Source organism: Acartia tonsa, chromosome 10, assembly GCF_053477335.1.
Source record: "Acartia tonsa isolate MP-2025a chromosome 10, ASM5347733v1, whole genome shotgun sequence".
In the NCBI taxonomy this organism is placed as follows: Eukaryota; Metazoa; Arthropoda; class Copepoda; order Calanoida; family Acartiidae; genus Acartia; species Acartia tonsa.
In genome coordinates, this window is record NC_137269.1 from 35,310,003 (window position 1) to 35,327,063 (window position 17,061).

At 31.9% G+C, this 17,061-nt stretch overlaps 1 protein-coding gene across 1 annotated transcript in view; it reads left to right on the plus strand.

Moving 5' to 3' along the window:
• Positions 1 to 17,061, plus strand: part of LOC145330782 (uncharacterized) — a 112,334-nt gene that overhangs the window by 62,221 nt on the left and 33,052 nt on the right. Inside the window, exons 2-3 of the mRNA XM_080175447.1 lie at positions 11,816 to 12,160; positions 14,324 to 14,396. Coding sequence (XP_080031573.1) covers positions 11,816 to 12,160; positions 14,324 to 14,396 — 418 coding nt within the window. The remainder of the gene's footprint in view (positions 1 to 11,815; positions 12,161 to 14,323; positions 14,397 to 17,061) is intronic.

The following is a 17,061-nucleotide window of genomic DNA, read 5'->3' on the forward strand; positions in this document are numbered from 1 at the left end:
AACCCCCCCCCCTGCATCAAAAAGTCTTCAGTTACGTCCCCCTTCTACTGAAATAATAAATTTTTTGATATCCTCCTTGACACATCACAAGCAATGTCTTAAACATTTACTTTTATCTGTTTTATCTCAGCCAATTTCAGCTTTTTAACAACTAAATCAATACTGAAATATTCTATATTTGGTTACCCTTCAATAATCCCAAAAAGTGCTTACAGCTGAGTCTTAAACAACAGCTTACTGCAGCTTTGACCCAGCAACCATATGGATGGGCCACTACAATTTTTGTAGTTTTTTTTTTAGCTTAGCAGCCATAAAAACCTACCCCTTGACACGTCACAAGCCCTGTGTACTTATTTACTCTTGGCCACTTCCAGCTGAGCTGCAGCTGTTACCCAGCTGCTATAAAGATGAGCCTCCAATATTTTTAGTAGTATTTTTAAGGTCAGCACCCATGAAAACCTAACCATAGACACGTCACAAGCCCTATATACTCATTCTACTCTTGGCCACTCCCAGCTGAGCTGCAGCTGTTATTCAGCTGTCATATGGATAGGCCGCCACTATTTTTGGTAGTATTTTTGAGGTCAGCACCCATAAAAACTTATCCCTAGACACGTCACAAGCCCTATATACTCAATCTACTCTTGGCCGCTCCCAGCTTAGCTGCAGCTGTTACCCAGCCGCCATATGGATGGGCGGCCACTATATTTGGAAGTATTTTTGAGCTCAGCAGCTGTAAAAACCTACCCCTAGATATGTCACAAGCCATATCTACCCTTCATACTCTTGGCAGCTCCAAGCTGGGCTGCAGCTGTTACCCAGCTGCCATATGGATGGGCCGCCACTATTTTTTGTAGTTTTTTTTGAGCTCCAGCATCCATAAAAACCTACCCCTAGACACGTCACAAGCCCTATCTACTCATTCTACTCTTGGCCGCTCCCAGCTGAGCTGCAGCTGTTACCCAGCTGCCATATGGATGGGCGGCCATTATTTTTGGAAGTATTTTTGAGCTCATCAGCCATAAAAACCTACCCCTAGACACATCACAAGCCATATATACACTTTACACTCTTGGCAGCTCCCAGCCGTTTTCAGCCGGTTCTAGCCGTTTAGCAGCTGAAACTAGAAATTTTAAAAATGGTTATTGCTATCATTTACCATGAATTAAACCAAAAATATGTCTTTGAAAGTTGATTCCTACTTAATTATTGATGAATTTGCCCTGAAAATAGGCAAAAAACGGCTAAACGGCTGAGCTGCCAGCCGCCAGCCGTTACTTTACCAACTTTTTGTTCGATTTAGGGAAAATAGACCTACCAAGGATTACTCATGCAAAATTTCAGATTGAAATTCGAATTCTAAGTGCCATTTAATCACTGATTACGAGATGGTTGCATTAAACCCCCCCCCCTTCATTTAATACCTATATTTGTGACAACTTTTATTTAATGAAATCTTCCAATTTTTAACATTTACAAAATCAGTGGCCCTCTCGGACGGGATTCGAAACTGGGGAGGCCAGATAAGAAGTCACACATTCTATACATAAGCTATATGCAACTTCAAAGATTGGAAGTAAAAATAGATAAGGTAGTAAAAATAGTATGATTCACGAAACCTCGAAACCAAAAAATATATTACTCACGAAACCTCCGTGTTTTTCTTACCAAACCAAATATTTTTCTCACGAAACCTCCCAACTTTTGAATTTCGTGGTTTCGGTCGAAAAGTACATGGACAAAATTTCCCATATAAAAGATTTAAAATTTAGCAATGTTTCGTATAAATTAAGCTTAAACTGACCTAATATTAATTAAAACTATTTAAAACATTATATCTAATGTACATACACATATAATAATCCTAAAAACGATATTCTTTTAACAATTTACATCAAAATTAAGTTTTTGTAAAAAAAACTATACTATTATTATAAATCCATCCCACTTCATATGTTCTTCCTTCCCTATTTCCTCCTTATGTCTCCCCCCACCTCCCAAAATGAAATTCACGAAACCTCCGTGATTTTTTTATAATGTCGTCTTTGTAAAAATTATTAGATTAATTTAAATTAAAACAAAAGAGTATTTAAATGTCGGCGGAACGTTTTTTTAGCTCTTATAACAATATTTTTAACAAAAATTTGGTGTAATTTAATATCGGCGTAATAGTTTTAGCTATTATAATAATTTCAATTTCTATCCCCTTAATATTCAGAGATTAATAGTCGGGGATTGGAAAATGGAAGAAAAAGATTAATAGTAGGGTAAAAGACAATGGAAGAAAAATATTAATATTCAAGGAAAGTTCAAGGAAAGAACAATGGAAGAAAAAGAAGGGTTGATTAATCCCCATTATTAATTTTGTTTTGGGTTGTAAAAACATGACCAATTTTTGTTTGATATTAATGCGGCTTTTGTGGCATAGGGGTACGTTGTAAGGCTAAGGTCGTGGCTATCCAAGATCGACTCCAGGTGGGGACATTCATGTAAAAAAAATTTTTATTTAACATAACAGACTGAAAAATATATTTAACATCTTATTATATCCAGTTTTCTATGAATATAAAAATGCACAATCATTTCAGATTAAAGCCAGTGTTATATAATAATAGTTAATAATACGATGCTTTAAATAACTATTATATTACTCGCCCTACCCTCCAAACATACAAACACACAGACAAATATCCTGTTACTTTATAAATTTTTGATTTTTATATCCGTTTAAACGGTCGCTGATGATTGAAAATTACGCAACCTACGAATTTCTTTCTCTCTCTCTCTCTCTTTCCTCCTATAATATTAAGTATCCCTCAAAGCTTATAGGTCGCCGGTTCAAAACCCCCCAAGTAACTTATCAAGAATTCCAGTTCTATTGCCCGCATGTATAATAAACTATTAAAGCTATCATCCATATAATAAAGTAACAGAATGTTTATTTGTCTGTCTGTTTGTTTGTGACAAAGGATCTCGCTAACCCCTGAACCCATATGGTTCTCCTTTACAGGGTAGCTTATCATAGGTTCTGGGAAGGTTTCTAACTATTTTGGAAGAGGGTAAAACCACCCACCCAAGAGAAATCGTTCTGGAAAAAAATTACCCCCCCCCCCTCCACACAACAATATCTTTCTTTCTCTTTCTCTCTCTATACAGATAAAAATATTTTTTAAATACCCGAAGAGGTTTCGATCTTAGGTGCTTCAGACTGCTTGGATAAAATATTAACAATAAAATTTATCCACTGAGCTAAAGAGGAAAGCTTTAATGATCAGTTAATTTAAACTATTAGTATAAAGTATTCTTTAAAATATTTAGGGCCATGGAAGTCGGTTCGAGGCTTGGCGATAATTTTTTTTTTAATTACCTTTTTAAATATATTAAGGGACTTCAAAATTAGTTTTATTTTATTAATTACTGATATTGTTTACAATGTCATAAAAAGAAATATTCTTTAGAATATTTAGGGCCAAGGAAGTCGGTTCGAGGCTTGGCAACATTTTTTTTAAATTGCTTTTTTAAAGATTTTAAGTGACTTTTCAAAATAAGTTTTAGTTTTATTTTATTTATTTAATAAAAAATTAAATTTTTTTTAAAGGAAATAAAATATGTTTATTCTAACAACAATAATTGAACCACTGATCTTCGTACCCCATTCTCTCATATCATACCACTACGCTATGAAAGAATAGCTATAAGATGCAATACCAATAATGTATTATAAAAAAAGGAAACAATAATTTTCACTAATTTATCTAAACCTGGATGGTACATCCAGGCATTTCTAGTATAGAATAAAAGCATTTAATGACAACTCTAAACAATTCATCACTATCTAAAACTACTTATTCGTTTTATTTATTCGTTTGTTAGAGGCTTGTTTTATCTTTAAAACCTTTTTTTCAGAATCGTTTATGCATACAAATGTCCTTGTTAGTTTTATATACTGACACATTAATTGTGATTGAAAAAAAGTTTAAAGATCAAAATGAAATGCCACCTTTTAAATAAGTTTTTAAACGTTGTATTTAACAAAGAATGGACAAGGGGTAGTTTATGAATTATACATTACAAGTTTCATTTACAAGTGTTCAAAATTTATTTAAGAAATTCGGATCATGGAAAGAAAACGAAGTTGCCGGAATAAATTTAGAGTATAGATGTATAAACAGATAGCTACAAACATTCTTTATTCAAAGACCTAACCCATTGCAGAAGGTTGTTTATCGATATAAATTTTGCTTTCTCACTTAGCTGCTAGAAAGCTCATATGCTGTCATTGGAATAAGGTTTGAAGAAATAATCAAAATTACCAACTTGTTGGTATAAGGATTTGGGGGACCTATATTATTAATTAAAGTCATCTGACCAATTGTACAAGAGTTGAAACAATTAAATCAAAAGATTTTAGTGTAAAGCTATTTATAAATAGGACTATAAGAATAAGATATTGCTATCAACAACAAAAAATAAATGTTTTGCCTAGTTTTTGTAAAAATTTAGAGCATATTTATCATTTAATTTCAATGCTATCTTTTCAAAAGTGTTTCCATTAATTTGTTTGTGTTTGTATTCAAAACCAGTTTGTTCTGTGTTATTTTATTTGAATATTTAATTCAAAGACAGCTAATTTTTAAAAATAATAAACTGGAACGAATGTTGGAATTTTCTTATTAAACATAATATTGTATATATAATTAGAATAGTAAGGCCTTGAAAATAAGCGATGAATTATTAGATGATAATTATCAGTAAATTTAACAGAATTTAAACGTCATTATTACAAAGCTAGCTTAAAAAGTTTTGACAAAAAATAATAATCCTTTTATTCAAATACTATAATACATTATAACAAGGATGATAATATCAAGTGTAGCAGCATTTAAAAAAAATTGTCTTTCTAAAATCAGTTGATTTAATGAATAAAATATTGAAAATATAGCAATGTACAGATTTTTATGATTTTCAGGAATTGAAAATAATTACATACATTTGGTTGCTGATGTAAAAAGCAGAGAAAGGCATGTACAGATTCATAAAAGAGCTAAAATATAAAATAATTTACATATTACATATTGTTAGGATGTAAAATCTTTTTATAAAAGGCAAATACAGAATATTTTTTATTTATAAATTCACTGAAAAAATAATCCGGACTTACTGATAAATTGAATTATAGAGTAGCTTCACTACTAAATATAACATATAAACAGACAAGCGCAGCAGATTTACGTAGGAGCTACGGACAGTTCTAATATTTCGGAAAGGGGAAAGGAAGAAAGTTATCTTTCTAGTACTGGGAAAAAAATTTTAAAGCCCCCTCATAAGGAAATTATTTTAAAAACAATTTAAACCTATATTGCTTTTAATTTGAAACTTAATATTGCTATTTTTAAAAAATTGGTAATGAAATCTACTTTCCGAAATGATTGTATTTGTAAGCAGCATACAGTGAAAATATCTTACAGAAAGTCCAGATTTTTACGGTTTTTATTTTTTTTTACAACACTTAAATTGTTTTGTTTACTTTATTAATTTTAAGATATATCCATTATTTATTTAGTACAAACACAAATACATGTTTAATTTTATAGTTAGGGCATTGTTTCTAAAAATGAAAAATACTGTATAAAACTCGGCCATTCTTGGGTCCAAGCTGTCAAATTTCTCGAGCTATATGAATGTGTTTGTAGGTCTTTGCCATAGTTCTATATACTCATATACCATCGACCCCTCTATACTCTAACTTTATTGTTGCCGGTTTCATCGTATTTTCACAGTAGCTTTTGAAGGGTTATTTTAGGTTAGGTTAGGTTAAGTAAATGTTAATGATTGCCCCGCAGGGTTAGAAAATATGTCCCGCAGGGCTAGAGCCCCCCGCAGGGGCTAGAAATAGGAGAAAGGCTGCTGTGAAAAAATGAAGTTGCCGGTTTCATCGTATTTTCACAGTAGCTTTTGAAGGGTTATTAGAAATTCTTTTAGCTCGCAATTTTTAAAAATTTCATCTGTAAAGGTTATGCTATATAATCTATTACAAAAACCACAAGCAGATTTATTATCATTTTTTAACAAGGAACAATCTAAACTATATTTGAATGTTATTGAGTATCTAAACCAGAGTTTCGGATCCGGATCCGCAAGGATCCGCATATTTTTGAGTCCAAAGATCCGGATCCGGATCCGCAAAAAATATGCGGATCCGGATCCTTGGACTCAAAAAAAATGCGGGAAAAATGGAAAAATCTACCTAAATTTATATAAAATCTCTTGATGAGAGCCAATCTTTAAGGTTTGGGTTCAGACTTGAAAATTAAAAGTATTTTTGACTTCGAATTAAGAATAAAATTTGGTGATTTTATTTTTATTGTCAAGGATCCGGATCCGCATACAATCAATGCGGATCCGAAACTCTTATCTAAACTAAAAAGTTTTAGGGACACTATCGTTCTTGTTTAGTTCTTATTGTGCAATCAACTTTTTTATTCAGTGTTTAAAATTTCCAAACACACCTCGCTTTTATAGCTCAATATCTTTTATTACTTTATAGTAAGGTACTAGAAGATACGCCCCTAGCTTCTAGGTGCTCTGTATTTGTAGGGGTAGAGAGCTATAAAAGTAGCTTCAAACCACCTCAAGGCTTAAATATGAAAATAAGATAGAATAAAACTACCACAGGAAAAATCATGTGAAGCTGAAATTGAGAACCCAATCGGCTCAGTAGTTATTGAGATCTAAAGCTTCAGACAAAAATCCTCATTACTTTATACAAGAGAACTTGCTACAACGCTGACCTCATGAAAGGTCATGAAAATAAAAACCATCATAGGACTTTTATAAAGCTTCCCTGAAAAGTACAACCTAAATGGACCAGTAATTAAGCAGGAATAAGGTATAACCAACAAGCAAAATAAATTTAAAATAATATTTGGGGGGCAAATGGAGAGGTCATCAATTTTACGATGTGTTGCCCGCCAACGACAGCTGAAAAACACTTATAGGTTTCGTGATTTTCTTCCGAATTAATTTCGTTATTGGTATGAGCTGGTAATTAAGTAAAGAGGAACCCAAAAGGAAAATTCCTAGAAGAGCTTCGCTGTAAAAAATATTAAAACTGTTTCATTCATAACATTAACATGAAATTTTGCTACTTGTTAAATTTTTAATGCATGTGTTCATTTTTTCTTCATGTGTAGCTACTATATAATCTACTACAGGCTATGCAACTATAGGCCTCCAGGGGCTCTCTAGGGAAGGGAGTCAACTCTAATTTTAAATATTTATTTTTAAAAACGAAAAATTATCATAAGAGGATGGTATTTTTTTAGGGCCAATTCCTTTTGGGATGTTTGGAGTTTTTATAAATTTCGTGGTTAAAAATTATTGGTGGAAAAATGGCCGATATAAATATATCCTTGAACCCAAAATTAACCAATAGCAGAACGTGTTTATAGACCTTTGGGTGGGGAGGTGGCAGTATCATTTTAGCTCATTTTCACTTTCTCTCTCTCCTTGGCTTATGTTTATTCTTGTTTTAAAAAAAAGTTGTTAATCTAGCCCTAGCATGAAAACATGGAAGAACTAATATTTGCTCAAATATGTGTCATTGTCAGCTTTTTTTCTAGTAGCACAGCTACTATATAACTTAGGCCTTTGAGTACATACGTCAGCAGGACAGTACTACTACCACAATTTGTTACAATAACAGTCACCGCGCAGTTTCTATCTACGTAGTATTTCGCTGCTAATGTATATTTTATTTAACAAAATTGTTGCTTGCTTTTATTATAAATAGCGGTATTCCTTATTATTACACTTCTAATAAGAATATTTTATATTTGTGCTTTGTTTTTGATGGATTTCTTAAAGCTTTTGAATTGATAAAATATGAACTTTTTTAGTAGCTTTTGCCCAAGATAGGCACTTAGAGATTCGAGACAAAGGTTGTGGAATTAAAGCGTTGGACGTTGGCAATAGTTATGGTCTTGTTCTACCTTAATATAAACTGTGCAAGTGCCCTAATATTGATAATATGTTTTTATTTGTTCTTAATGGTTATTGGGAAACGTTGTTATTTTAAAAATATAAAAGTTTTTTTTAGTGCTTTATAGGGACAAACCTAAAAATATAATTTATGCCTTGTTCATTTTCTTTTCTTTCTGTGATTTTGAATAATTGGCCTTAGTTTGTTCAAAATATAATTATAATGATTTTTCTTTTGGTTTTTCTTACCCACATTTCATACCTATTTGTTTTAAAAAATATAAAAAATATAATTTTACAAAATAAATACTATTTTAATTGGGGTGGGCAAGGAAGATCTATTTTTTCCACTGGGGGTTGGATAGGGAAGGGAGGGAACTGTAAATTACTTTTATGAAATCTTGATTGGTTGGTTCAAACTTGCAGCTTTTTAACCAATGAGTTTTAATCTACAGATGCGGTATCTTAGCATATCATTATTTGAGATTTAAATTAAATAATAGTCCCTTAACATTCTTAGATAACCCTTTAGAAAAAATTGGCTAACTTAATGGTATTACCAACATTATTCCCTAGAGGGGGGTAGGGTACAAAATTAAATATGCCATGAAAACATTTTCTGAAAATTCAAGCTTAATTGATTCTTGCTTTATTCTTGTAACAACTTTGCATAAATTCAAATCAAGTTTCGTTTAGAAAACTTTACATGTCTTTAACATTTTGAAATAGTGTAGCTACTATTTAACTTGCTTTTTACATCCATTTTGCCAATTAGTTCTATACGAAACAAATAATAACATATCAACCACCATAATAACAAAACGAGAAATTTTTACAATAAAACCAAGTGGTTCAAAAATATATTTAATGATATCCATCTAATTTTGAAAAAACGTTTCAGTTGCAATAAAATATTTAATTTCTATTTTCAAGTTTGTGCTACGCTGCTATGTTTTTTCTATTTCTTGTGAAATATTCAACACATAAATTAATGCATAAATTATCATTTATTTTCAATAACCAATACGGAGCAAAAAGCGTTTGTACACTTTATATTTTCCCTCAGATACTATATAACTGTGGTATATCCTATTGTCCGTGCGTCTAAGTTTACTATTGATAGTTAACAGAACTGTAATCACCCCACACACACTTTACTATTGATAGTTAACAGAACTGTAATCACCCCACCCACACTTTACTATTGATAGTTAACAGAACTGTAATCACCCCACACACACTTTACTATTGATAGTTAACAGAACTGTGATCACCCCACCCACACTTTACTATTGATAGTTAACAAAACTGTAATCACCCCACACACATTTTACTATTGATAGTTAACAGAACTGTAATCACCCCGCACACACTCAAACGTTTTAGGTTCAAAAAAGTTCTCTATGACTTATCGAATTCCCCTTTAAAATTTTCCATTTTTATATTTTATTGTACAGTTTTTTTGTTTGTTAAAGAATGGGCTTAACATTTACAATTTAAAAGGGAAAGGTCAAAGTACCCAAAGTTTTTAATTTAACGAAGAATGAAGGTGTTAAACTTTGGGTATTAGTTCAATTATCAGTGTACCTCCGTGCTAGTCTTGGGGTAGTCACAAAATATACAAGTATACAATGCTATGTGTTGGTAATCTACGTATTTTTGAATAATGAACACGCGTTTGGTTTTGTAGAGATGCTTAGTTCAGTTAATGCACAAAAGCGATGTTATTAATTATATTCTTAAAATCTTGTTTTTTAGTAGCGAAGCTACTCTATATTTAGTTTTTAAGTTGGTTTGCTGCAAAGTGTTATAATAAACATTGCTACTTTTGGCCGTAGTCATTCTAGTTTAATCCTAAAATGTTTTTTTTTTGCGGTTAACCTAGATTTTTAAAGGTATTTCAAGTTTGTATATTGGACGTTTTTTTGGCCTGCAACTTTACAAATACTCGTCATAGTTTGCACATTCTTTTTACAGGGACAACTAGGTTCATAAGTAGCGCAGATACAATACACTGAAAATATTTGTGCTTTCCCTTGTGTGGAATAAGTTATTTTCTAATACATAATGTTTGTAAAGATACCCTCTAACACAACAGAGCGAGCCACTACCTAATACAACCTAACCATACATAAAGTAACAAACAAATAAGGAGTGAGGGGGGGTGTTCTGTGCTCTACCCCTATCACTATGTTTTATAATAAATTGAACAAGAAAATATTTTATAGGAAAGATAAAAAAATATTAAGAGGTCTTTCTCTTTAATTACAGTTCGTCTGTACGTCCTAGCAACACACAAAATTCCTAAATAGTTGTTGTTGCATTGCCTTTTGACAATTACAATTATATCAATTTTACATATATTGCTCTTATTGTAATTCTCAATGTAGAAACTTATTTCCCAAATTTAATGTAGAACTTTTAAACTTATGTTCTTTCAAGGATAAAGGGATTGGATATTGTTAAACATGGACTATTTTGTGCAAAGTAGCGCAGCAACAGTAACAGTTTTATTGAAAAGAATATTGAAGTACAGCTATACAGTAACAATTAAAAGGAGCGGGGGAGGAGGGAGGGCAGATGTGACACTTTTTGAAACCAAAACCTAAAGTCAAAGGATCTCAATCTAAAAAAGAGTTACAGCATTGAAATTTGGCATGGTAGTTGCTTTTAAGAGGTACAATGTGGAACTGTGATGAAAGAGCCACTCTCGCTAAAATTCGCAGTTTCCCGCCGAATTTGCTTTTGCCTTTTAACGCCAAATTAAACAATTTTGAATCATTAGATCCAAGCTTATTTTTTTTTCATGAAAATTTTCTCTTGACACTTATAATCGATCACCATTCGTAAGAAGGAATTTGTAATTTATCTCCATTTCATATTTGTGATTTATTTATTTAGTAGTTTAACTAGGTATTGATCTAATGCTGGGATAAGCAGAACTTTTAAACTGTATCTAATTTTGTGATACATCTCAGAATCAAAATTTTGAATATTAACTTTATTTTATGACAGGGTATTTCACATAAATTGTTCCATTGGAAAAAGTTAGATGGTTATAATTTATAAATAAAATTTTTTGAAAAATGAAAGAATAGCGTCTATAAGGGGAGGAAGAGCTTAGAGAATAATGTTTATCTGAAGCGTTTTAATACTGACACAACTCACTCAAAGAATAGCTGCGCGCTAATAAATAATATTTCACTACCACCTGAATAGCAACGTAATTAAACAATAAACATTGCTATTCATAAATGACTGCAGACTTACCAAATATAAAGAGACTTATTCATTTATATATCAGTAGCGAAGCTACTCTAAAATTTGAAATGTTCGTCTTCTGCTGCTATTCATACTAAAATTTGAATTTTTTTTGATCCATTAATATTGCTTTGATGAAAGATAGAAAATGTCTAAAGTTTTATATAATCAATGAGAAAACAATGAATGAATCCTAAAATTTTTCTTTTCTTTTTCGTTTACTAATCCATTAAATATTTTTCTTCTTAATAAAGATTTATTTTTAGGGATTGGACATAATCTAAGGTTTTTGGTGAAATCCTTAGTCCTACGAGTTGTTAAAGCATTAAAGATATTTTTTTAATTGCAAATACAGGGAATAAAACAATTTTTTTAAAATGGCACTTAGTTTACTTAATAGAAAGGCAGTTACATTTTAAGTAGAGTCTGTCCGTCTGAATCACTTAACAAACATATTTTCTTATTCGCCCTTAAAGATAGAAGTTTAATTTTAATTTGAGTGTTTGTATGATTCAACAAAAATCTTCGTCTGCAAAAAATCATCTATGTTAATAAATCTATTATGTATTTTCAGGTACGGCTCAATCAACAGACCCCAACAGTAATTTCAATGCTAATGACCTAATGAACAGCGGTACATCTGAGCCCGCCCAACAATCCAGCAGCAACATCCAGCCGTCAGCGTCCGACAATCCCCAAGCCCTACCGCCAAAAACGAAACAGCACCACCAATGTGAACCTAAACGTGAGTCTAATGTGAATATACCAAACGTTAACACACCTCATGAGAATGTTAGTGAAAATAAAGTGACAAGGCTTGGTGTTAAAGCCCAAAGCTTAATAAATCTGAATAAACCAACTCATGGGAGCTTTAATAATCGGACTTTTGCCTCAAGACCCAAGCTTTCCCTAGAAACAGGTAAGTTATTTATTGGAACATATCATCAGGAGGAATAATTTTTTGGGTTGTACATCAATTTATCGTCCATTGTTTTATCCCTGTTTATACGCAATATCCAGACAAAGCTTAAATCTATTTTATGTCAATATGTCCTTCTCGTGTACTACAATATCGGATACAGTTTCTACGCAGTCGACGGTTTCTCTCTTTGCGCGCTTTTATCATAGCAAACACAATAACTCAAATAAATTTGCTTACCTACCTATACTTTAAACATTAACTTAATAAGATTTTATCCAATTTTTTGTTTAATAGGTACTTTGATATTGAATGATATATTGACCTATGGACGTAAATTGTCCTTATTTTTATTAGAATTATCATTAAAATTCCTAATGACATCCTGGTGTTTAGCTAGGTAGCTATTTTAAGTTAATTATGTCTTGTTTTCCTGTAAACAAATTCATTTAACAAATATTTTGGGCTGCAGGAAGGACAAGGATAGTCATGTTTAAAAGTAGCGCAGCAATAACATCATGATAAATGCATTTTTGATTTAACAAAAATAACAATAAATTGATTGAAAATAATAAAGTTAAACTTAGTTCAACTTAGTCCAAGGGAGGGAGGGGACATTTGGCTGTTTATTACACTAGTCACTATCATAATTGGGGGTCTACATTATTTTATTGTTTATTGTCTTATCCAGAAAGAGAGAGAGTGGACCAATGATATGTTTTTAGTTCCCAAAGTTTTATAATAACGTTCTTATTCGTTGGCTTAACAACTTTTGGGACTTCAGTAAATTTTGATTGGTTGATTTATTAGTTCAAATGTTTCAACCAATAATTTTAATCAACAGAAGAGGTAATTTTGTGTATCATCATTAAGGATGTTCATCAATTTATCGGCCATTGTCTTATCCCTTTAGATCCCTGGGTAAGTTCTGTAATTACTGTTTCTACAAATTATATGCACAGCAATATTGTACAGGGGGTTTACAATACCTATAGACATTAAAAAGTTTTCAATTTGTAATTATTTAAAAAAATGGAAATTATGTTTTTTTATTTCTTATCATGCAAAAAGAGTAGGTAGGTAAGCTAAAGAAATACCTAAGTACATTTCTTTATTGAAATTACTACTTTCCCCAAAAAATTTATACACCTTCCTTGAACCTTTAAGAAGCTTTACTGGAAAGGAGAATCATATCGGACTTGCGGTGATCGAGATTCTAAGCTAAAGACAAAAGACTGATAGACATCCTGTTACTTTTATATAAGGATACAACTAAAAAAAAAATTACTAACAGATACTAAGACTTCTACTGGAGTAGTTTCGCTACTATAAACTGTCATTCTACTAAAGAATTCAAAGAGAAGTTGCCAGACGCAGGACAGCAAAATTAACGAGGACAAGTTTTCCATTTATAAGCGCAACAAAATTACCAATTTCAATATTTTACAAAATTTTGGAGGATAGGGGGGGGGGGGGTAAATCAGTGCTCAACAATGAACTTTGATTAAAAGCGTCGATTGTTATGTTTATACACGTAAAGTCTGTACGGTATAGGCTCTTTAGCAACTAGACTAAGTAGATGTTGGTTTGTCTGTCGGACAGACAGACGTGACTATATGGTCCAGTTATTGAGTTGCGTCGCGACTTGAAAAAATGTTTAAAATTCCAGTCAAAATAATTTTCAGGTATTCGGTTCCTATTTTAATTGAAAAAGAAAAACAGTCATAAATTACTTCTAATTTTTGTGTTATCAATCAACAAAGTGGAAAAAAATCTTATTTATAGCGTAGATGCTTTATAACTTGGTTGTGTTTGTACGTCCGTATTTCAAATACTTACAAATATTAACTAATCAAAATGCTTTTTGAAAATACCAATTAAAAATTTCAATTTTTTCTCAAAAAAGTTGTGTGTAGGTATAATTTTTATTGCTTTTTATTAAAAACATTGTTATTGTTTGCCAACAATAACTTTTTTTAATTTGGAGGGTGGGGGTTGGCGTATAACAATTTTTCTATTTTTTACTGACTATTCTTCTCTGAAAGTGGACTAAAATTATAATCAGTAAGATTATTCTGTCCTAAATCGGCCAGCTGTAGTAGACAAACAGGCAGACAGTTTTGCTCTGTGTTTATCTTTACAGACACTTTCTGTACTTTTCAGGTGTGTTGTACGAGGAACGAGTTTACACTGATCCACTCATTACCCCAACTTCTACTTATTCTGAAGTTCTCAATAGGAATACTTTTTGATTCTTTAATTTTATTTTTAGTGGTGAGGTCCTCTTTGACTTCAAGTGATCGTCCATTAACTGTATAAGGCATCGTAAAGTTTGTCTGGTACGTGTTGCCACCCAATTTATGAAACATTAAAAACCAATATCTTGTTTGCAAAAAATTTGTCTAATAGTTTTACTGTTTATGATAATGATTTTTGCCTTCTAATGGGCCATGACTTGCCCATCGTACACCGTACATATAAGTAGTTATTAATCAAAACATCTCTAATATGACGCGAAGTTACGACACCTTCTCGACAGCAAATGCTTAAGGCCGACATATTAATATTTAGCTTTGCTTTATATATATATATATATATCTTATTTACTGTTATCCTAGGCTAGGTGTGATTTGCCAAATTAGGAAGACTAGACTTAATTTTACTTGCATACTGAAATAGATATAAATAAGAATAAATATACAATTTATTTAATAAATAACGCCCCGAGAGACCCCTAAAACACGGTAGGGGGGGGGGGGCATTTTTTTGTATTGTCGATTTCTCTTGGGAGGGTCGGGGTACCCATCCCCAGGACCTATGAGAAGCTATATTGTAAATCATTGTAAAGGATAACCATATAAGTTCAGCGGTACAGACGGACACCCTGTTATTTTATTATTATAGGAATTATATTCCCTAGGTTCTTTTAAAGAGACTTGTCATTTTAGTTTGGCTTGTTTAGACTTGGTTAAAAAAATTGTATACGGTCATTTTTTGAAACCTACTTATTTAAAATTTTGATATGCTTTGCTTTTTTTGGGTGGAAGATGATTGACAATGCGCCCCCGCCCCCTTTCCCTCAAAAAAAAAATACTTAGGACTTAAAGCTACCCTGAAAAGTCAAATTTTAAAATACCTAAAGAAGTTGAAATCATTTTACCTAAGTTTAGTTTAACTTTTAAGTCTTACGGATACGCCCCAATTATAGATTGGCTACGCTACATAACGTCATCATTATCTAAAAAAACGCCCCTGAAATACTACTCTATACTAAAACGTGTATTGATACCTATCTGGTCTAAATTATAAATGTCTTACTTTTAAACACCTACACACGCGTTTAGTTTACTACTATAACAGTTTTTTTGGGGGGTGCAAGTCAGGGCTTTCAGGGAACGTAAATTATTAAATATAAATAATTATGCCAATAAGTAGCGCAGAAATAACATTTTCCATTGAAAAATAGCATTTAATTATTGAATTAACCACTGCCAGTAAAAAAGTTTGTCATTTTTTTATTCGTATAAAATCATCCATAAAATGATACGATACATGATTTTAGCTAAGAACCGGTTCTGTCACAGCGGATATTTTTGGAAGCCATACTGGAAATTAATTCAAATTTCTAACGTTTTAAAACCCTTGATACCATATCCTTTGTGTCACTGTTAAAAATTGTGATTTATATTGACTAGCAACACCTTGCTGATATGGCGTGCTATCATAATAGCAAAACTAGTTAGTAGCAAAGCTTCTTTGATAAGTATTTCTGACTGTATGTAATTTTATTTTAAAAAGCTATGCAACAATTGGGAAATAATCGTCTTAGTGATTGTAAAATATCAGTTAATTTTTAAATGCAAAGTTTTAAATGGGTTGGACGATTCTATCTATATGCCTAAATTTTAATGTGAAAAGCTTTTCTTATAACCAGGGAAAAGGGACATAAAAATGTAAAGGGGGGGGGGGGGGTTTAATGCAACCATCTCGTAATCCATGTATAAATGGCACTTAGAATTCGAATTTTGATCTGAAATGTTGCATGAGTATTCCTTGGTAGGTCTATTTTCCCTAAATCGAACAAAAAGTTGGAAAAGTAGCGGCTAACGGCTGGCGGCTCAGCCGTGTATCCATTTGTTGGGTATTTTCAAGGGAAATCCATCACGAAACCTCTCTCCACATAATGTTTTTTTTCCCCTCCAAAACGTTTTCAAACGGTTCTAGCCGGTAGTTGCTGGTACTAGAAATCTAAAAAATGTTTTTTTGTATCATTTCACATGATTTAAAGCAAAAATATGTTTCAAAAAGTTGATTTCTACGTAATTTATGACAGATTTGCCCTAAAAATAGCCAAAAAACGGCTAAACGGCTGAGCCGCTAGCTGTTACTTTTTCAACTTTTTGTTCGATTTAGGGAAATTAGACCTACCAAGAATTACTCATGCAAAATTTCAGATCAAAATTCGAATTTTAGGTGCCATTTATACATTGATTACGAGATGGTTGCATTAAAAAACCCCCCCTTATACTAGTACCCAAAGTTTTATGAAATTGTTAACGTAAAACTTTGGGTACTTTTATTATATCCTGATTGGTTTTTACCAATTTTTAACCAATAATTGTAATCTACAGAAGAGTTATTTTGTGTATGATTGTTAATGATATAATTTAATCATCCATTGTCTTATTCCCTTAGATCCCTGTTTTTTAACAGCTTTTTTTCAAATCCACTGAAATCTGATATCATCTTGATACTTTAATTTCAATTTCAGCTTATCTTTTAATCCTTTCTTTATCAAATCATCTTAATATCATGAAAAAAAAAGTTGGGATCATGGAAAGAAAACTATGTAGCGGGTTCCGTCGTATTTTACAGTAGCTTTTGATAGGTTATTCTAGGTT